Here is a 23135-nt window from a genome sequence, read left to right as displayed (position 1 = left end):
TTATTTCACACTCTTGTATTCATTGTGACCAAGCACGAAATGAGAGGATGAGAAAACTGAAGACAGTGAGCGTGTGTGCAGGGGGGGGGGGTGTTCTTCTCACTGGCTACCACCGCTTAGAGAAGGAGGGGGCACTGTGTGGCTGAAAGCGGAGGTATTTCAGGGAGAGAGGAAAGGAGGGAGGGAGTAAAAAGGAGATAAGTTCAGCACCGCGGACAGTGCACAGGACCGCTGCTATCAGCTGCGCACTGACACGCTTCCGCGAAGCATCGGAGCTTGTGGCGTCTCACTCCTCTGTGTCCTCGTCTTTCTCCTTCGAGCATCCTTGCATGCTTTACTTGTAAAGTGGAGAGAGAAACAGTGAGGCACAGTCAGCGCAGCGCAGCCTCGCTCCTCTCTTCAAGTCTGCCGGACGGACGGACAGAGTGCCTCCGCTTTGTTTTCTTCTGAGAGCTTTTCCTCTCTCGCTCTTGTCAGCTGCTTCCACGCCGACTGCGAAAATGCACCGTCCTGTAGGAGGACTGACGTTGTTACCGCTTGCGGCTTTGTGGATTTTCTGCAACGTCAACTGCGTGCGAGGAGCTTTGCCAACAACCCGTAAGTTTATCTTTTGGTGTCTTTTTTTTTTTTTTTGCGTGCGCGTTGACGGGGTGAACGATATTGAAGGTTTGTCACAGTGGAGCTCGGTAGTTCGCGGCGTGCAGGTCTTTCCTGCAGAGGTGGCACGGGGCCGTGTGGCGCTTGGTGGGGAGGGACGAGCACTGACACGTGTTAACTCCGCTCAGCGTGTGGCGTAAGGTCAGCAGTATCCATTGAGACTTTTAAATGTGTTATATTCCCCCTGTGTTGGTCACTCTTCCCCGGATGTCAGTTACTTTTTTCCCCCTGCAGAAGTGGAGCACTCATCCACATGCACACGAAAAAAAGAAGAGTTTTTGCTGTTGACCATGTGCAGAATAGGTTGCAGCTATTTTCTATTTGTCTGCAAGCTGTTTGAGTAATGCAACATTTTTCATTAATTTTTATGAAGTCACTTAAATGCTCGGTCTGAATCTGGCTATGACAACACTTTTTTTTTAGCATTCATAAAGTCACGAAGCACAATCCTTCACAAAGTTGGAGCTGCTATTTTTAGAATTCATTGCAACTGCAATACCTCAATTGAAGTTGTATCTTGTTGATGTTTTGAAAGACCCGGTTTTAATAAATAGTGTCAATTCCATGTCATTGGTGATGGCTGAGGAAGTAATCTGATGGATTCTGAATGACCGATGTGGACTTCCCGGGTGCTGGATGAGTGTGTCCCGGGATGCGCTTCATTAATCTTCCCATCTGATACACTTTGTCAGAAAAACGCTCCTTGGAGACGCTGGTGCGTGGCTGTGCATGAGCAGAGATGCAAAGCGCCTACAGATGACAAGGTCTTCCTTCAATAAGTCCTGACTTAACACTGACCTCACAGTGATGGCTTTATCTTGTTTTATGTATTGATCCCTTTGATGGAAATGTGTTCTGCTCCTTATTAAAATGTCAGTTTCAGGAGCAAGAAGAGTCACTCTCTTGTCAGCTTGATGCTTCAACAAGAATCATAGTGCTAGAATGTTTGTCCTTTCGAAAGGGCTTCAAGTGAAAATCTCCCACAGATATTGCGTTTTATAGTAAACATGGTGACAAACGCGCTCACTTTGCTGCTTAAGCCACAAAGTGGGAACCGGAGCCAGAACAATGTCCAAAAGATTGACACAGATGAGCAAATGCAGATTCTTACAAGATCCAACCCCCATTTTCTTTGGTGTGCGCATGTATTTTGGTGTTGATTTGCATTCACATTTACATGCCAATGCATGTATACTCCTGCAAATGATTGTGTGTTCTGATTCAAGCATGGGATTTTTTCTCCTACGCACACTATGCCTTGAGCGCCTGTCAGCTTTAAGATGCATTCCTCAGTCACTTAATTGGCTGCCTCAAATCGTATCAATTGCTTTCTGGCGCGCTCCGGCAAAATAAGATGAACGCACATGGAACTGCATGTACGCTGTTGTAAGAACACACAGAAGCATATGTGGGTGGAAAAACTGAAGAGTTTCATGGAACACGATGTAATGAGTTTTCGTTGAACGGGTTCTTTCGTACACAAAGTCTCATCACCTACGTTACGAATGTTTATTGAACCGGATTACTTGAAATCACCCAAACGCTGTACTTGATAAGTGGCTGTAATTTGTAAATCTTTTCTATGGTTGCCACAGCGAGTCACTCTTAAAACCAGAAAATTAAGGCACCATGATGTCATATTCGGTGTAGCGAGAAGTGAAACCACCGGCGGCCATTATACGTTGCCACGAGCTAAGTTTTTCTAACTTTTATGCCCTGGACAAAAGAAAAATTCAGTCATGTTAAAATTAACCGAGCTCTGTCACTATTTAAAAGGTTGAGTCTTTCGGTTTGTTCCCTGGCACTTGCAAACGTAACGTTGACTCGTGTTGATTTCATTTTATTTGTGTGTGTTTTTTTTTTTAGCAAAACTCAACGGAATGTTCTTTTAGAGTCTTAATTAATTGACGTAATAATAACTCACACTTTGTCACATAGTCTGTGAAAGGTCAAACTTTCTTCTCCAAAGTATGTACATTGTGCCAAGTGTCGGCGAAGCGATGTCAGCACCATGAATGATTTGCTGTTTCACAGTACATGCATCTCCGTGTGAACATCCAGAGCTTCTTTTGACATGCGGCAAAAATGGAGCTTATAAAAACATAAAAGACAACCAATAACAAAATCATAACAAAGACAGGGATGACAATAAATGTTCCCCCCGGCTCAAGAGTTTCTTGATCCCTGTGCACATAGCTTTGTGATGGAGCGGCCGACCTTATCACCTGGCTAGCCAAGTGTAAAGCAGGGAGAGAGGGAGCGAGAAAGAGCGTAGCTTCATGCCACGATTGGGGAGGTAATGGAGAGAGGGAGACGGACACACTGCCAACACTTGTTCATAGTTGCCATAGCGAAATTGGATGAGATCCACCTTTGAAAGCACCGGCTCGGAACTATAGCTAATAAATATACAAAGCCAAATGAACATACATTTATGAATTCAATTGTTTTTCCTCCAGAAGGCGTCCCAGTAGCTTAATCAAGCAACGACCAGATACGTGACACGCCACACCTTTGCCTTGTGATTGCTTTATGTATCAAAATTAGTCATTCATTTTCAAGTTTGGTTCTGTCAAGTTTAAAAAAAAGTTTGGAACAATTTAAAAATGCAGATGTTAGGAACAAAAATATGTTTTGGTTATAAAATGAGTGATTCGTTTTGTTACCATAATAAAAAAAATTCTAAATAGAATTGAAATTGGGGACTGAAAATCGAAAAACAAATTGAATTGGGGCTTGAGTAAATCGTTTTATCCCAGATATATAAGTTACGGCTGTCAAAATTAAAGCGTTAACTCAAGATTAATTAAAAAAAATTCACATGATTACATATTTTAACTCAGTTAACTCAGTTTTATTTACTTCCAAAATTAATTTCCATATCATGCAAAGCCAAATTCAAACACTGCACCATATTAGCTGAAGATCTTTTGGTACATCATCTCAGAACAAAACACCCTGCTTAAGTTACCACTTGTTGCAAACCAACAGCGCTGGAGTGAGGTGCTTGTGGACAAAACAAAATGTATACCTTTTGAAAATTGTTCTAAGAAAAAAATCTGTAAAGATGACTCCACTTAGATCGTATTCAAGGATCAAAAAAAGCTATGAGAACAGTCTTTGATTTAAAATACACTGATTTTACAATAATTACAAGATGCTATTTGAGTAAATACCTGTTATAAAAAAAAATATATATACATATCAAATCCTTGTAGTGTCAAAATGAAAACTTTACAGGATGTTAAAAAAAAAACTAAAAAAAAACGGCAACTTGTCTGAGTGCCCAGGGACCGATTCGTTCAAATTTAACGCTGGCCTTGATTTAGACACAAACACAAAGTTAGCAACAGCCGAGTACTTCTAAGTCAGCGATCATGTGAAGTCCCCACCATGAAAAAAATGTCACAAAAGCAAACGTCTGCCCTATAACGTCTTCACAAACGCCCTCTTAATGGTCTACAGCAATGATTGATGCAATTAGTAAAACAATGAGCCAACTAACCCAGCCATTAAGTGTATATTCATATGAAATGGAGATTTAACCGCCGTGACACACGATCAAGGGCTCTTCTCCAACAAAGCATCACAGGGCTCAATTTTAAACAAACAAGCCAATTCAATCCAGCGGAACCGATTATTTTCACTTGTAAATGTCTAATGAAAAACCCCCCAGATGTTAAATACAGGCGATAATCACGCCACACAGCTTCGGCAGAACGAGGAAACTGAAGTCATGTTTTCACACTTTTGCAACACTTCGCAAACATAAGTTCCGTTCAAGAGCGGCGGTGTATTTGTTTTTAAGCTATTTGACCGTTTTAAATTGAGTAAAATTGTGTAAAAAGTATACACGAAGAGGTTTGTTCATGTCAAATGAAATATATATCCTTACAGTTTTGGTCCTTGATGACATCAGCAACCGTCATTAGATGAAAACATTTTACAGCCAAGTTCAACTCGCCTACTGTCTTTCTGTGGCCATCTGCACAGATTACATTTAATATTTATTATCTTTGGGGTGGATGTTTTTTTTTTTTAAATTGTCATTTTTATGTTTTTGCCAGGTTATTAGCTAAATATTGATCCTTATCGTCTCCTGGTGAAATGGGAATAGCTGTCTTCTGTTCTGTTTTGTTTTTGTTAGCATTGATGTTTTCTACAATGGTAATGATCGAGGTGTTATTAGGAGGTGGATTAAGTCGGATAATTCCACGCTTAAGGCCGAGGTATCAAATGCACGGCAGACCAATGATTAAATTACAACATGAGTCAAATCCATCGTTATGTTATATAAAAGCCAAACTTAAACTCTGTCACTTAGGAAATACTTCTGGATTTAACTGCTCTATTTCTATATGCACGTAATATCTAAATAAGTGTTAACTATTTGCAGTATGTTCATTGTAAAAATCCCCCCACTCCTCTTTTTCCAAATCGCTCCGCAAAGACAATTTTTTTGTAAAGTTGCCGTCAAGGCGCAAAGTAAAGCACGCGCCTTCAAGACGGCGCGCTCGCAGCACAGTGGGTGGCTAAATGGGATGCCCCTAGCGCCTGTCTGATATAGAATCAGATTAGCCTTTTCTCATCCCATTAAGCATGCCAGGCCATTTGACAAAGACATCAGTCTGCTCGTACCTCCGGGGCAACTCTTCTTCTGTAATATTCATTTTATACGCTGTCAAACTAAATGAGATTATTTCGTGGCATCCTGTTGCCCATTTTAGTTTGAAGCACTTTTTTGGTCATTTCGCCGGGCACTGTCAATAGCCTTTCCATTTTCTTCAGTAAGATCCAATGTCAGTGTGGCATCATTTTCTAAAACATACAATTTTAATCCTGATTCCAGTTTAAATGCTTTGCCCATGTGTGCGCACAGTCGAATGGGTCCCATTTGGAGGCAGAGGATTAGAGTTGGGAGCGGACTGGGTTGTCTCAGATTAGATCAAACCAATACGTGGCATTTAGCTACTATTGGCTTCTGTGTATAATTATGCGAGCACCCGCCTGACAAGTGTGTCTCCATAATTACATTTTCAAGGTCAAGTTGTTAATTGTGTTACTTTATATCCAATTTTTGGGAAACGTTACTGCTCTCTAACTTCATCTTTGATCCTTTTTTCACTTCATTTTCGCCTGCTCCTGAACAATCATCAACTGGAAGCTGTTGATTCCCTCTCTTCTCTTGCAGCCCGTTATCAACTGATCACCTCTCATTGGTATCCTGCCGCCAATGTATCGTAATCTCTACTTTGCTTCCTTGAGCAGTGTCATCTAACGCTGATGACCTCACTCATCTTTAGTCTATCACAATGGGTCCTAACATCCCCTCGTACCCTGATTACACAGTTCCTGCTAGCGTCTTTTCAGCAGTGTGATAGGAACCGTCCGCTAGTGCATTCACTTGCACTTCCAGCATTTTTGTGTGTGTGCATGCACGGGCATGGATTACAGACAAACTGACACAATAGTGCTGCATTCTCCCATTTTAGTCGCTCACAGCTTTTAAATTTAGCAAAGTTCTCCTATCATCACATAAATATTTTACCCCATGGAAACGTTGGAACCGGGTGCTTCAGGGACAAAAATACTTGAATTATACGTTTCTTCTTTGCAAAAAGCACTCAAAGAAACACAATTAATTTTATTTAGCCAGACTATGATTAATGCATATGAATTTGACTTTGAATGAATATAAGCATGATATGGCTTAAGCCTTTGGGGGTTAAAGCCAAAAAAATGGTCGTGTCCTTTAAAATTAGATCAAACAAAATAACCAAACATAACTAATAATAATAGCATTGGCTTTATCATTTCAATTCAAGTGCTTGCTTTTGTTCCTGTAAAGATATTGTTTCATACAGCAGTCTATAACTCCCACAATATGAGATTGTTCTGCAGGTATACAGTAGTTGAAAGTCAAATAATTTGAAGTGCAAACAAAAGTTCTCAAGAATTGACGCTTGTACTCCAAATCTCAGCAAAGATTCCCCCCTTTAACCTTTTTCTTATACCACCAAAGACAATACTGTTGGGGGTTTGCTTTTCCAGAGCCGCCGGAAAAGCAATTTAGGGACTCCACAAACGCAGGCACAGAGAAGTGGGGTTCTTCATAAAAGGTATTTATTATTACAACAAAAATTCTAATGTACACTATAACTATAACTACAATCACGCGATACCGAAAAGTGCAACACAAAACGCTGGTGGAAAACCGCACCAGGAAAATAACGACAAAACCAAAATCGATTGCAAAAGGCAAGGAACAGAACGGAACGAAAATCGCTTCCCACCAAAGGATAAGGAAAGCCAATCGAGGAACGAACGCGACCGAGAAGGACAAAGGCTGAGAGCGGAGTCATTAACCAGAAACGATATCGAGAAATACGTGAGGCAGACAACGAGGAATCGAGAATCAACACTTGGGTCATGAACGTGAGCAAAGGAATATTCCCACGCTGAGACGTCAGCGCGGCGCGTTTAAGTAGCGTAGTAATCACTGAAGTCAATGGGCAACAGGTGCGTGGCAGGTGGGCGTGTCTCTCCAGCCGTGACGACAAGACAGGAACAGGTGCTGGAGGGAACGCCCCCACGTCAGCTGAGCAGACAATAAACACGAGGCATGAAAAGAACGGACCATGACAAATACAATCAATATATATGACATATTTTTATAGATATTTTCTCAGCTATAGGATGTCTGTAATGCAGAAACCCCATTCACGTGAAAAAATAAATAAATCAAATAAAACTGAATCCAACGGAATCCAAGAGTTTTTCAGAGGAATGAGCAAAGATTTGTAAATTTGCAGAGTAGCCGCTCAAGATAACTTCTTATCCCACCTGGCAACAGACAACAGAGTCTCCAGCAATCCCTCTAAAAGAATATTGCTGTTAAACGTTTTCTGCTGAGTTGACCATGGGCGCTGCAGTCAAGTATTGTGGGATTATAATAACATTTTAACTGACGAGCACAGTGAGACCATCCTTTTATGTATTTGTACTGAAACGACTCTCTTCTAACCGAATGCTGCAGTGAGGCTATCCATGTTTCATTGTGGGAACAAGGCCACGTTGATTTTAATGTCGACTGACAAGTCGTGCTGCAATATTCACCAGACAATGTTTGCTTTGCAATATACAAGTACACCCTGTGACTTTCATTTGTTACTTTCTGCTCGTTAGACTGCTCGGGACTTTGAATATGCCTAATGTCAGAGATATTAATCAAGAATACTCAGCTTTCTGTGTTTTGGTGTAGGTCAGGGATGAGCACCTGGCGGTCTCACTGCATTTGTGATTCATTTAAACATATAAATAAAATTGAAATGTTTTTTTTTTTTTTTTTAACTCGTTTTAATTATGTTTCGTCTATTATGGTGGAACCCGAATACTCATGGCTTGGCAGTCTTCTCAGAGTGTTTTCCCATTATTTATTTATTATTGGTGCAGGAGTGGGAGATGGGGTTGGTTGTTTATGTTTTTGGGGGGCAACAATTTTTGGGGGGTTTACAAAAAAAAAAAAACTAAACACCCCCCCCCCCAAAAAAAAAAAAACATTTTAATGGACATCAATTATAAACAGAGTTTCATTCTTCACTTGCCAGTCCAGTCCCCTGCTGAATACTACTACTATGGGAGTAGGCCTAATATTTTTTGTGTGTATTTTTTGGAATGACATGCAGGACATAACTAGTAGTTCAATAATTACTATTTGAGTGAGTTTAAAAAATAAAAAAAAAAAACACAAAATGACCGTACTTAATGTTGGCTTGCTGATGAGCACTTTTGTGCTTGAATGGTAATTCAATGCAAGAGAGGCCTTTGCACTGGGAAAAAAAAATACACTCTGCGTTTGTTTATTTTGTAGTTTGCTTCAAACCATTTGTTGTTCAATAGTTGATTTAAAATGACATTTTTTTCATAAATCCGGTTAGGAAGTATGTCATACTGTGCCACACGACACTAATTCATCAATGTCCACTGTATTATTTTTTATTATCATTCATCGTCTCCCTCACATTTCACCGAAGCAGTGTTAAGTGAAAAAGGACTCGCTTTCACAGCAGACAGGTTTAGTCACACTATGGCTGGGTATTACTTCTACATACACTTGAACTGCATCCAATGCTTGCTGAGCGTTTAATAGAGTTGTCTCATGTCCAGCGATGAAACAGGATTCGCTCATATAACGAGAAGAACATGATCCCTCGCCACTCCTTCCCACACTCAAACACTGCCAATTTCATCCAGGAAGCCTGCGAGTGAATCCTGACAACTATTGCGGCCGGCGAATATTTCTACAGGGGAGCCATTGGGCGTCAATAAACAGCAGGTAGATCAGAGTCCGTTCTGTGTCGCATTTAATTGCTCGGCAAAGTAGTACGATCGATGCATTATTGTTCATCGTAATTGTTATTGATAACAAATAAACATGGCGAAATTTGAGCATGTTTCAATTAGAATGGCATGTTACCGTTTGATGACTCATCGATATATATATATAAATAAATAAATATATAGAATATAAATGAATTCTAAGGTGTCGACATGCGGTTAATACTCAAATTACGCATGAGTTTGCACTGTTATCTTGCTGGAAAAAAAAATATCCAATGTTCTACCATTATGAATTTATTTAAAATAAAACAAATTGAATAATTCATATTATTGATGAATATTTCTGACACAACTTCGTAGCGTCTTTCTTTTTTTTTTTTTTTTTTTTTTTGCCAGTTTCCTGTGCTATTTCCAGGCCGACTTTAACTTAAGTATCATGCAGGTTATGAATAATTTGGACCTTTGCTGCGTGTGGAAGCCTCAGTGAGCCTTTTTCCAGACATACCGGTTCGCCATATATCATTTATTTAGTGTATACAATGCGCATGGATGTCATCAAAACTATGTTAAACTTCAAATGATCCTATTAGATATTTGTCGTTCATATAAAAATTGGCATATGGTACTGGGTTCTCATTCTAGTTTGGCACAAATATGTGGTGTTCAACAGCGGTGCTTATTGAATTATGGATGTACCGTCGCAAGGAGTCGATCGTCAACGGAGAAGGAAAGCATATTCGTCTGCCTCTTTGAGTTTAACCTATATTCTGTAACATTAACCCTTTTGAGCTGCGTGTGGCGGCACGTTGAATCGGATTACAAGTTAAAAGCCACGCGGCAACATCTGTTCAACTCTCTCTCAAATGCAAACTGACTTTTATTCCTCTCTCTCTCCCTTTGTATTGACCTTACATGTTACTCCCATCAACTTTACTGTGCAACTTTGAAAAAGAAAAACTTTTCAGTGTGTATTTTCAAGTGTAAGTGGGAGAAATTTGTAGTTCTGGGAACAGCTTCAAAGAGTTTGCATATTTGTGTGTGTTTTGTTGTTTTGCCTCCTCAGTGCGACGCATCCATTGTCATCCCAATTTGATCAAATTGATTTTCTCCTTGTGCTGAGGTCTTAGCTGATACAAGAAAAATTAGCTTGGATAAGAGCAGGGATGGGCAAACTTTTTGATTGGCGGGACACAATGGGTTCAAAAATTTGACAGAGGGGCCGGACCAGGAGCAGATGGATGGAGTGTTTTGGTAACCTCACCTCATTGGAGAAAAAAAACCCATTTTATTTTAAATGAAAGTTAACAAAAGCATTACAACAATATAAATGTCTTTGAGAAACCACAGTATTTTGAAAATAAAACATTAACAAGGTTTATTCATTAATTTTTTTTTTTCAAGTTCGGCGGGCCGGATTAAAACGTTTAAAGGGCCGCATGTGGCCCCCGGGCCGTAGTTTGCCCATATCTGGATAAGAGGATGGATAAGAGTTGACTCTTATACATTGTCCTTAGATGCGTGATGTTTTTTTTTTTGAATTGTCAAAGAAATGGTGGGTGAAAAGTGCCATAATGGGTGTTTCAGACAACCTTGGCTTCACAACCGGCAAGACGTTTGCGCGAGCGTCGGGCTGCTTGTTTATATCTCACGCAGTAGATATACTGTACCTGCCTTGACGTGAGCACATCTGTGAATCTGTACGTGTGGGTGCCACAGGAACATAAAAATGACGAGATACTTGAGATTGAATGCGCCACTCTGTCTTTATATATATTGCAATGACTACGTGCGCGCGTGTGTGTGCTGACACACGTGTCTGAAAATTGCTTTTGCTCCATACACACGGGCAAAAGCCTTGACATGGATTTGGTGAGGTCCATAAAAGCTCTGTTTCAAGGTACTGCGGCCCAGTCAGCCATGGGTCAGTGCTTCCTTTTATCCCCTCCACCCACGTGCTACCTCTCAACAATCTCCTCTATATTGTTTTAATTCACTGCTTTCGCCGTCTCCGCCTCCCTCGCGTGGTCCCATTTGTCTTTACCGTGTGTATGAACTTCATGCTGCTCTGCCTCCTGCTCCATTTCTCACTTTCACGTCACCTCTGGATTTATTCTCTCTGGTTAGTGCTCAATTTTCGTTGTTCATTTTTTCCCCACTTTCTCACTCTGTAATGTTTCATTTACTGTGGTGTTTTTTTCTGGTTTAACAGGTCCTAGTCATTGTTTTTCTTAAACTGGTAATGTGCATGGAGCCGTTTAATGCAGGGGTGGGCAAACATTTTGATTGGCGGGCCACAATGGGTTCTAAAATTTGACAGAGGGGCCAGAGCAGGACCAGATGGATGGAGTGTTTTGGTTACCTAACCTCATCAGAGAAAAAAAATATATCTAATTTTAAATGAAAGTGAACAAAAGCATTACAACAATATAAATGTCTTTGAAAAACCACAGTATTTTAAAAATAAAACATGAACAAGGTTGATTCATTTAATTTTTTTCAAGTTCAGCGGGCCGGATTAAAACATTGAACGGGCCCCCGGGCCGTAGTTTGCCCACGCCTGGTTTTGCATCTGCAATTTAGGTTTTGAGGCAAATGTTCAATGCGAGTGAACTATACCATTGATTTACAGAATGGTCACAATTTCCCCAAATCTAGTCTCCAATTTCCACGAACAAACTTGTTTTTATCAGTGGTGGGCGATCAAGGCCTTCAGGGCCTTCTCTGCTGGCCTAACATAATCAAGAAATCCTGATCATATTCTTCACATTGATTTCATATTATATCCTAGTGTTGAATTTGTCGGTGAGAGTTTTTATCCAATCAGAATTCCGCTAGCTCGTGTTGCCAGGCAGATTTCATAATACCAGCGACAGGTTTTTATAAGGGCCAGTCCACTTAAAAGATATTTTTCCAAATAACTTCACACTTCCATTTTCTCCCTCACAATTGTTTTAACTCCTATCACTTTCTCTCCCCTGTGACTTGTCTATCTTTAATTTTCCTCTCCAGTCTACAATAATCCTGGTTAATCCTGACCTTTTGGGGAAAGAGGTCAAATAATTAATTAGTACACGCTGCGTGACTTGATTAACAATAAGATCAATTTACTGCCTCTGGAAGAGCCACGTAGAAAATATTGAAGGCAGCGGCACCTACACCCAGTCAGGTCAATCCTTTGGCAGCGTAGTTGATTAATTTGAAATTGAATTAATTCCTAATTAAAGTGATGGTTAATCTGTGTTAGGCAGTTTAATGCGTGGTATGCTTGACATTTCCAAACAGTGAGTCCAAGTTTGCTCCAATATCATTTCTTAATAAATTCCCATCCTGTCTGTTAGCGTCAGAGATGAAACGACGACAGCCAACATGCAGAAGATTACAGCAGAGCTGATCACAGATCCGTTTCAGATCTTTAATCTGTCTGGGACAAGCAATGATTTACGTTCACACGCACACGTGCGCATGCATACACACTCGGAGCAGACGAGCACATGTGCAGAAGGGAAACGTCAAATCAGGTTTATAGATTTATCTAGTCAGTCAGCACCCTTGCAAGCTCCAGCTCGCTCAGATGCATGGCTGAAGGAAAGTCCCTCACATCAGGATATCATCACGATATCTGGAAAATTATACTTTATACACAGTGACTGTAGTGTAATTGATATATTGTAGATCTTGGACTCACACCTGTTATATTTAGACTAGCGAATCACAAATCAAGTCAAATGGGTTATTAATTGTACTTGTGCTAAAAAACACTTAAAAAAAACGGTGGACAACTCGTTTGGCACGATGGCCTCACTGTGCAGAGGTCATGGGTTCGATTCCGGTTGCGGCCTTCCTGTGTGGAGGTTGCATTCTCTCCCTGTGGCTGTGTGGGTTTTCTCCGGGTAATCTGGTTTCCTGACACATTCCAAAAACATGCATGGCAGGTTGATTGGATACTGTAAATTGCCTCTAGGTATGAGTGTGAGCACGGATGGTTGTTCGTTTTTGTGTGCCCTGCGATTGGCTGGCAACCACTTCAGGGTGTATACCGCCTACTGGCCAAAGATAGCTGGGAGGGATAGGCTCCAGCCCTCTCCGAGACCCTAATGAGGAGAAGCGGTACAGATGATGGGTGGATGGATAGATGAATTTTGACACTGAAACAATGGCTTTTCTGTAAATAAATCTATAAAGGTAACTCCAAATAATGAATATAACTTTTTTCATTGGATTTACTGTAAAATCGACTCGGCTTTACTGATTCTAAAATGTAAAATAAATAAATAAATAAATAAATCTCTCATAAAGTGGAGCAGAACAAGCTAGTTCTTGTTTTCCATACTAACTCACCTCATTATTAGAATGTTGTGTTGACAATTTGTCTGTTTGCATTTGCAAATCCACAGCAACCGTCTCGTCTTGAATTTATGAGGCCATCATGGATGTATACGTCTTGATAGTTGGCAATTGTTGCGTTAACTGCAGGACATAACATGCGTGTGTGTCCGTAAATTTGTCCTGAACATCTTGAAAGTTGACAGGAAGGTTGCACGTTCATAACCGAAACGTGTAAGTGCTCTGTGAGTACTCGATAACTAGCATGAATTTGAAAACGTATAGCCATGGGGATAGATAATATGTACACACATCTGCCTCCTCCTCTGCCATTTTCTTGAGTTGCGTGCTTTCCAGAATTCATGATTGCTCTGGGCTACACTAACATGGTCTGTAAGGACTTGGGCTTTGGAATCCAAGGGCATAGGTTCAAGTCCCCTGTGGACAAAAATGTAAAAATACAGTTGTTGGAGAAATGCTCGTCTGCTTGCTGGCTATTGTTTAGGTCTCCTTAAGCAATGTATCCCCCCCCCCAAACCAGCTCAAGTGGTTAAGCAATCTTTCCACACTTCTTTCCCTCTGAATCGCATTCTGCATGTGTGATCGGTTTCTATGCTTGGTGTGCAACACTGAGCACACGTTGGAGTTGCGCTATTGTTATCTGATCACAAAAAAACAAAACTGATATTGCCCTGTGACTGAAATCAAACCTTTTGACACTGGGACCTCTGTGTTTCCCAGTGGGTGCAATGCTCCCTACTTTGCTTCATTTCCATATCTGTTTTGTCTTTGTCCCCAAAAGATATTCTCCCAAAATATGTGCATAGTGAATCGTCAGTATGCATTACCTATTTTTTTAATTTTTTTTTATTTTATTTTTTTTTTATAAACGGGTATATTTATAGTCCCTTTCTTAAGAGCTGCACAAAAAAAATAGAACTAACAAAAAATTCACAAAAGAGCCACTGGAATAAGTGGAAGAGCGGACCAGCGCATTATATTTGCAGTTTAGTCAGCAGTGTGTTACCTAGCTAATGGACAGCCAGACCAAAGATACTCCCTGAATGGGATCCAAAGCCATTAGCACGTTGCACACTCCAAGAGGTGGTAATGGGTGATCCTGTTCAGCTACTGATGCAGAGTTGGGGATTTTATTTACCGCTTACGTGCATGTTGTGCTTGTTAGCACAGGCATGATTCAAGGCGAGTATCTGCATCGAATGACTCAACAAGGAACAGGATTTTGCAGAAAATACGTGGGTACGACCAAAATGAAAATGCTAAAATCGACTTAAAGTACATTGAGAATGGATTTTTAGTTGAAATTTGACCTCAGAACATTCAGAGAGCGGGAGTATAAAGTACGTGGAGGAAAATATTATTTAATGTATTAAAGCACAGTTCGTTTGCTGCCACACCATCGGAACCAACGAAGTTTATCTCGCCCTCATGGTGCCAGTAATCCATGTCCTTAGTCCGCTTGTCTTAAGCAAACTGTTGCAGTGTGTGGTACATTGACTCCAAAGGGCTGTAAGTATTGATGAAAGACACCGAAAAAAAGAAGTACATTGGCCATCCCTGTTATATCGAATGTTAAATATCCTGTTGGAGATTTGCCACACATAATCCAAAGGCAAAGACAATCTATGGGTAAAGTTGGCTACCATTAATAAGAATCTCTCTCATGCCCCTGGTCACCTTGTAATTATTTTAATACCTGTCACTGCCTCTCTTATAATTTTATAGCTTTAATAATTACTCCTCCCTGCAGTCACATTCTCCACAATACACCCTGGTTTAATTTTCTTTTTCAAGCTAAATCATGAGCAGGATCTAATATGGACCTCAGCTACAGTTACTTAATGATACAGTATATCACATCAGCACTGTGACTGATACTTTAGGAGCTGAAATTCTTTAAAGCTGTCCTCAACATTTTCTTTATTTGCGAGAGTGACATTCCTGGTGCCACCCACTGCATCTTTTCAGCACTTACTGTATTGCACTTGTCGCTTTTTTTCCCTTCCTTCTCCTTGATCGCTCTGCTCTGTTCTATGCCTTTTTCAACCAGCTCTTGGTTTCAATTTTGCCAAGCAGAATTTCACATCAAAAAATAAATTTTCACATGCATAGAGCTCATAGAGGTACCCCCCAAAAGATATGATGTGAAGTGCTAATTTGAGGATAACCAGTCAATCAATCATTTATTTATATTCATTTGTTCATATACCAAAAAGTTCAGACTATTGGAGACAACTTTTTCCTCTGTTCCACGCTGAACTGGTTGCCAGCAAACTCAAACGCACACATTAAAGCAAATAAGAGTATATTAATTAATCGATTACTCTATCCGTCCATTTTCTACACCGCCAGTTCTCAAGTCACGAGCCACTCCCAGAGGTGGGCTCTGTGGTGTATTGTATTGTATTGTGAACGACAGTGCTTTACATGGGATGGATTCATCTCGTCTACAACTGATCTTTGGTTACGGACCTGACAGGATATATTGCGCATGCGCTGTTGCTTTGTATGTGACTAAGCAGAGAAGAGGAAAAGCCACCGACAAGTTCGCAGTTGTCCCACGTTTATTTGGTTCAATTGAAGAACACGACAAGCTGCACCCTAAATTGGTCACCGGCCTGACAATTGAGGTGAAAAGGAGTGCACTACTTGACTTCACCCACCAGAGGCGCTGTTGATTCAATCAAAGGACGCCGGTAAGAGGACAGCTCTGAAGCATCCAAGTGAATTACTAGATGAAATGGTAAAAAGTAAAAAAATAAAATAAAATAGCTAGCAGCAGGATCAGGTGGGGAAGATAAAACAAGAAATCATTCTACAGAGTGAATTCAAATTAATTTACAGTGATTTCCAAATGGGTCATGTTTCGGTTTGCAGTTGATGATGCAACTTTGTTATGCATCCTAATGTCTTATCCTAATATGGACATGGAGAAAAGTGGAGACTGACCAAAGCCAAAAAAGACTTGTGCTTGCTATATGCTTAAATTCAAGCCTGATGATCCAGTGGGGAGCAATGAAGCACATGAATGAGGAAGAGTTTGCTTGTTTTGAAGATAATTGGCCTTGGGCTCTAAAGTAGAGAAAGTAAATTATTTAGTGTGCAACATGGAGGGTGCTAGTTGCACACAACAGAAGTGAGCAAGTTCCAGCGACCAATAGCTGACCTGTAATGCCTTGCTATAATATATGCAAACGTGGGATGATGCATATATGCTTTCAAAGGAGAAGTCCACTCAAAAAATCTTTACAAGAAAATGTTTTACACAGCCCCACCAGTGAAAGAAAATGACATTCTGATTAATATTGTTTGTGGAATATGAGTAAAGCAGCAAAATCCTCTGTTTAGCCATCTCAGGGGGTGGCCATTTTGTCACTTCTGTCGAGTGAATATGACATCACTGTTGAGGTGAGCCATGATTGGTTGTTACCAGAGCCCTGAGCAACTGTGATGTCATTTTCAGTCGACGGAAGTGACAAAATGGCCGCCGTATGAGATGGCTAAAAGTGGGTGGATTTTACTGCTTAACTCATATTTCACAAACACAATATTAATCAAAATGCCATGTTTAGACAAGTGAAAACGCTAAGTACATTTATTTTGGCTTGCCTTCTTCTTCAGCATAACTGAAAGTGCTTTTCAAATTTTCAGGTTATGCCTTTGCTGCACTTGGTATACGTATTCCAACATGTGTATGAATGTCAGCAGCCGTGCGTCATTGCGCTTTGATTTGTTTTTGTTTTTTCTCCCCTCGATGCATGCATCGCATTTTGATGACGTATGCGCCGTGTGAATCATGTGGCCGCGGTTCCCAAAAAATGTCCTTTTCGGTCTAATTAAGGCTCGTTTGCAGACTGTTTAGTCAGGTTTTCTCTTTGTAGTCTAACGGGAGAAAACCTGGCACTTAAAATAAACTGCCATTCATTGGCCACAGAATGATCTCGTTGGCAGAAAAGTTCTGGACGCAAGCACCACACGTTTGTCCAAAATAGAATATGATTTGTTCATTGAACTCATTCAGGTACTGGTTAGCATACACTCGTTTATGGCTAGTGGTATATGATTGAGAGCAGCTCAAGCTGTTTAGGTTTGCCTCATTTCCCAACAGTCATCCTTTGTAGTAAATTCCTGGTGTCTAATTACATCTATTGCATAGCTTTTAATTTTTATTTAACTCATTCACTACCAGCCAAGTAAAAAAAATAAATAAATTGACGTCTTTAGCCGTCAATGGCAGTCAACGTGTTTTAATTAGTCGTTTTCTTCAGCCTTAAATCTCTTTCACTTCAAAGTGTGTCTGTGCCTGTAAACCCACAAAGGCTTGTCTAAACTCAGGCTTTATCGCTGTCTGGAAGTGTCTAAACAACCTTTTTTTCCCTCTGTCGCTTTTGCTTTACCATCGAGGCCATCTCGCCTGCAACCAGTTACTTTGAATGTGCTTCCGCGAGCACAAGTTGTTCTGTTACTTGCGTGTATCTATCAATCCTCGCTTTCATCCGTTTCCTAAATCCTCAGTTTGAACTCCTGTGATGCGTTGCCATGGCGCTCAGACTGACAGGCCAAGGTTGATGGGCAGAGAGATTGTTGCCTGCGTGTATGAGTGTGTGTTGCTAAGATGATTGGGTGGGAGCAAAGAGGGGTGAATTCTGATTTGAAACTCTGAATAACATTAAAGCGAGCATTGCTTTTCTTTGTCTGTCAACTTTGTACCCTTAGGTGTTCGATCACTATGTGACAGCCTCATCCGTCTCATCACTTATAGCCGGTCTCTGCTGTCCTTGTCTCGTCCTGGGTCGTTCATCTGCTTCCTGCCCTTCATCACCTTAACTTCAACTTTGCTCACGTTTTCAACGAAAAGCCCAAGTGTCTTAGTGTAATAAAAACAAATAGTTGCACATTTGTGGCTTTTGAATGCTGGTCAAACATGTGTTTGATTTTTTTCATTCTCACATATTCAATGCATGTCTATATCTTATAGACCCCCCCTAAAGCAGGTGTGGTCAAACTACGGCCCGGGGGCCACATGCGGCCCTTTATACGTTTTAATCCGGCCCGCCGAACTTGAAAAAAAAATTAAATAAATAAACCTTGTTAACGTTTTATTTTCTAAATGCTGTGGTTTTTCAAACACATATATTGTTGTCATGTTTTTGTTCACTTTCATTTTAAATTTAATGTTTGGTTTTTTTTCTCCAATGAGGTGAGGTTACCAAAACACTCCATCCATCTGATCCCCTCAGTCAAATTTTTGAACCAATCAAAAAGTTTGCCCACCACTGCCCTAAAGTGACATGGAAGAAAAAAAAAGCATTCCCTCGCAAAAAACTTTGTGTTGTCTTATAAAGATAAAGATTGCGAGATGAAGCAAAGTTTTTTGCGAGGGAGGAAACACTTTTTTTTTTATGCATATTTATGTTCTTCCAGGTCGGTTTGGCTCTAGCATCTGATGCGCGGCTGGTTGAGAGCCGAGAACACGTCGGAGACTGCAATAATCATGGAGGAGGACTTGGAACGTTTCTAGAGATGTCCTCTTTTGTTGAGCACTCGCTTCAGATGTGTTTCATTCGTTTGGAAACCATCCTTAATATTAAAAACAGATTCTTTGTGTATCAGGCCAAGTTCGAAGTAAAATTCAATTAAATTCAACCATGGGTGAACGCGCTACATCTGTGTTTATTTCGTTTGCCTGGAAGATGACCTGGAAGTACATAAAAACATTCCCTTGGCAAAAAAAACCCCCAAAACAAAACAAACAAAAAAAATAGCAATTTTTGCGAGGGATCACAAAGTTTTTATTTTTCTTCCACATTACCTTAGGGACGTAATATCTTGGTGTCTTCTTTGGTTAACTTGTCTCATTTCTTTCCCATTTAACTTGTGTGAGTATTTTGCGTGGACATTTTGTCTGGTCCATAAAAGAAAAATGTTTGTGACCATTGTGAGACTGTACGTCTGCGTCCCTGAGTAAATTATTTTCTCCTGCATCTGACAAATTGGAAACAAATGTAGAGCTATCGCGAGTAGCTTTTTCCGTGTATGCCTCCTCAGAGTGCAGTTATGAACAGAACTTTCTCTTGTTAGTATTACGTAGTCCAATTCTTTTTTTACCACGTATATTTAGCTTTTCAAGTTTGCCGGAGACTTGACTTGCAAACACGCAAAGGAGACGTTTCTACATTTCAACTACAGAGCCCATTTATATTGCTGCGTGCATGTGTCGTTTAATCTTCAAATTTAAAAATGATGAAGAAACAGTGTTACAATAAACAATGGATCATAAATGATTAAGGATTCTGTCACTTTGGATGGAATGACCTGATTCAAAATAAACTGATTAGGAATAATTGAGAGAAAATGAGCTGCATTAAATGGCTGCACTGTTGATTCTCTCAACAAGTTAGGGGTAGGGAAGTCTATAGTTTTTTGTGTGGTCCGGACCGATTTGGGTTGGTACAACCAAGTGTTGATTCACATAAAGTCAAACGTTTCAGTGCCTAAGCAAATTCTTGTGATTGGGCCGCAATGGAAGACTTGGTGATTTCCATGGCGCATATTCAAGTGTATCACTGCGTATTTGCACACCGAGTATTTTCATTTTTTGGGTGATGGAGAGCAGGGTTATTAGAGTTTGGGAATTTTTTTATTATAGTTCATTTTTATTTCCTTTTGTGTTTCTTTTAAATTAATTTATTTAGTTAGTTTTAGGTTTAGGTTTTCAGGGCAGCTTTGTTAGTTTTTATTAGTTTTAGTTTTTTTCCCCAAAAACTGTTAGTTTTAGAACTATTTTTTGTTTAAAAAAAAAAAAGTGTTTTATTTTTAATCTATCACACAAGTAGAAGGTATGGTATAAGTATTGTGTAATTAAATTGAACACAAATATATTTTTTTTAAATATTTTGATACTACAGGTTAGAGTGTAACAGTCCACAGACTGAGTCGCAACACGGGCGGTGAATATCGCTTTTAGGCCTAATTTTAATAAAGCTAGGATGCCTTGTTTGTGAATTTATCACTTAATATTGAACTTTATTGTCCATATTTTTTTTTTACATATATAAATGAACCCCTGTGACTCTCATGAAGATAAGCGGCTTGGATAACGAATGGATGGATTTTGGAACTAAAAAAGAAAAGCACTTTTTACCTTAGTGTTGCATTTCGGGCTGAGTTAAATGTCAAGCGAAGGCGATGTCATCTGCTTGCTGTTTTTTATTGACTGCTCCTTGATGACGTCAATTCTTTGCGACCGAAATCAAGGGAACTACAACCGCCAGATAACTTTTCAACCTTCTCTTCTTATGGCAAACGGCTGTGCCGTTAATATTGAATTACATGCATTTAAACCCACCCTCAAAGGTTTGTTTATTAAATTAATTGCAGAAAAAAGACAAAAGTGAAGGACATTTTCTCTACAATTAGAGTTAGTTTTAATTAGTTTTTCAAACGTAAAATATAGTTTCAGATAGTTTTTGTTTTTCTAAATCATTTTTATTTTAATTAATTAATGAACCTTTTTTTTCGGTTTTAGTTTTAGTCATTTCATTAGTTTTCGTGAACTAAAATAACCTTGGTAGTCGCAGGGAGTGAAGCCATCAACGGAGCTTGAGTAGTGATTTGTCGTTAGCAGAAGAATTTTTTGAGTGAACACACTGAATTGAATCATTTCATAAACTGATTTGTTGGTTCAATTGAGCTCAGCAGCGAGCGTGTGTTTGGTGCTTCTTTGAGAGTTTCTGCAGATGGCTCCTGATTGAGAACAGCTCTAACATTTGTATGTGTCAAGAAGCTATGAGTCAAGCCAATGAGTTGTGACTGATGTTGATGACATAAAGCAGCCTTGATATTGAAGCAGGAAACACTAATTGAGGCGTACTGCCATTTACAAGAACTGCTGAAAAGTCTCTTTTTGAAACAACCCTGCAGGATCTCTAGGACTGTGAATCATATGCTGTTGTTAGGATTGACGTGATGCATTTTGAAGTCTTTTTTTTTTCTTGCTTCTCTGCTTTGCACTTGGCTGCAAAAGATGTCTGAAAGGCTGAGAGGGCGCGGATTCAACACATCAGAGAGAACCTTTCTCTGAGACGACCCTTGAGCATCTAATGGAAGGGAGTTTTGTAAAGTCCAGTTCTGAACTTCTGTCGTCACTCCAAGAAAATAGACTCTTCTTGTTAACAGCTTTCTAGTGCTGTCGGGAGACTCAAGCAACAGAGGTCAGATCCCATGCGCACTACTCTTAGTTTTTCCTCCTCCTGCCATACTCGGCGTTTCAATTCGTACCTTTCTTGCATTCATTTTACTTTCATATAAAACACTTTAAAACCTTTTTTTTTGTTTTTTTTAAGCGATTACATTTTTTAACTAATTAATCGCAAAAAAATTGTAATTCATTGCGATTAATCGCATTTTTCCTACTACTATTTTTGGTGAGGCTTTTAACTGGTATTTACTTGAACAATATATTGTAATTAATTCAAAATCACTAAATATGAAGTGTATGATCCTTCACCAAACTGAGTCATCTTTACGGGATGGATTTTTTTTTGGAAACAATTTTCAAAACTTATACAGTACATTTAGTTGTAAGCACCACACTCCAACAGGCCCAGTGGTAACTTAAGCAATGTGTTTTGTTCTGAGATCATGTGCTAAAGATGTACAGCTAATTTGGAATTTGGCTTTCCAAATTATGCAAATTAATGTTTGAAAAAAAAAAAACGGAGTTAACTGAGTTAAAATGTTTAATCGCGTTCATTTTTTTCAAAAATTAATCCTGAGTTAACGCTTTAATTTTGACAACCCTAGTTTTTACTGTGAATTCTGAAATAATGGTTGTCAGCACCTATTGTGCAGTAGATATACTTGTATGACCTACTGAACAGGCGGATTAAGCCCATCATCTGCATGCAGCCAGGGTTTAAGTTGCCACGCACTTAGCCAGCTGTCAAACCCTCCCCCACATATCATGTGCAGCCACAAAATCAAACCAGATAGGACGAGGTCAAGCTGTGTTAAACTCGCCATTCAAGAGATGTCATTTATATCGCAGCATTAGCAATATGTAACGAAAGGCCATTTGGGGCTTCACGTCGCAGAAAAGCATCGCAGAGTCACAATTAAAATTAAAGACAATCATGTTAATAAAAGGCTCCACAATCTATACGCACAGAACCTTATTGTAGAATGAGATAAAGCTAACCCAAGCAAGAGAATCGTGCATTTCAGCAGAGCTTATACCGTTGACGTTAAGATTCATCGTTTGTCGCCGAGTGTGCACGCGGAATGGCACAGATGTCTATATATCTGGCCTCCTTTTGAATGTGGTGCCGGAACCACCATGTTTGGCGATGCAGTGAAATTGCTCCTGATGTTCCATATCAAAAGGCGAGGCTGGCGCACATGCTGTTTACTGTCACAGAGTAGTGCAGCATGGGAGACGTGCCAAGAAGAGGAACAAATTAAAAAAAACAAAACGCACACATTTACTGGGGGAGGGAGGCAAACCCGATGAGTTGATTTTAGTGTTTTAATGACTGGTCTTTGTGTAAAAATGACAAAATGCATGATGGGGAACAGCATCTAACTGCCTTTGGGTTATTTTACTCTCAGATTTCCAAGTGGGATTATAGTGATGACTCATTTCTCCCATATATACATTAGCACATACGCGCTGTTGCACTCTAAAGTGGAATGTTTGTCTATTCAATACAAATCCTCTTTGAGTAAGCCAGATTCATTCCTTGTCAACAAATCAGAGGTGGCTCAAGAAACTAAGTAACTATTTAGATCAGCAA

At 39.8% G+C, this 23135-nt stretch overlaps 1 protein-coding gene across 2 annotated transcripts in view; it reads left to right on the top strand.

Moving 5' to 3' along the window:
* Nucleotides 1–205: 205 nt before the first annotated feature.
* The window catches only part of cntnap2a (contactin associated protein 2a), a 249149-nt gene continuing 226219 nt past the window's right edge, over nt 206–23135 (top strand). For both annotated transcript variants that reach the window (XM_088282986.1, XM_088282987.1), the window contains exon 1: nt 206–597. In XM_088282986.1, the coding sequence (XP_088139112.1) occupies nt 501–597 (97 nt within the window). In that variant the 5' untranslated portion in view covers nt 206–500. The remainder of the gene's footprint in view (nt 598–23135) is intronic.

The sequence above is a fragment of the Idiotropiscis lumnitzeri genome, chromosome 19 (genome assembly GCF_059441095.1).
Source record: "Idiotropiscis lumnitzeri isolate Australia: NSW breed Sydney's pygmy pipehorse chromosome 19, RoL_Ilum_1.0, whole genome shotgun sequence".
NCBI classification, from domain to species: Eukaryota; Metazoa; Chordata; class Actinopteri; order Syngnathiformes; family Syngnathidae; genus Idiotropiscis; species Idiotropiscis lumnitzeri.
The sequence above is the reverse complement of the archived record's forward strand: the minus strand, read 5'-3'. Positions and strand labels throughout refer to the sequence as shown.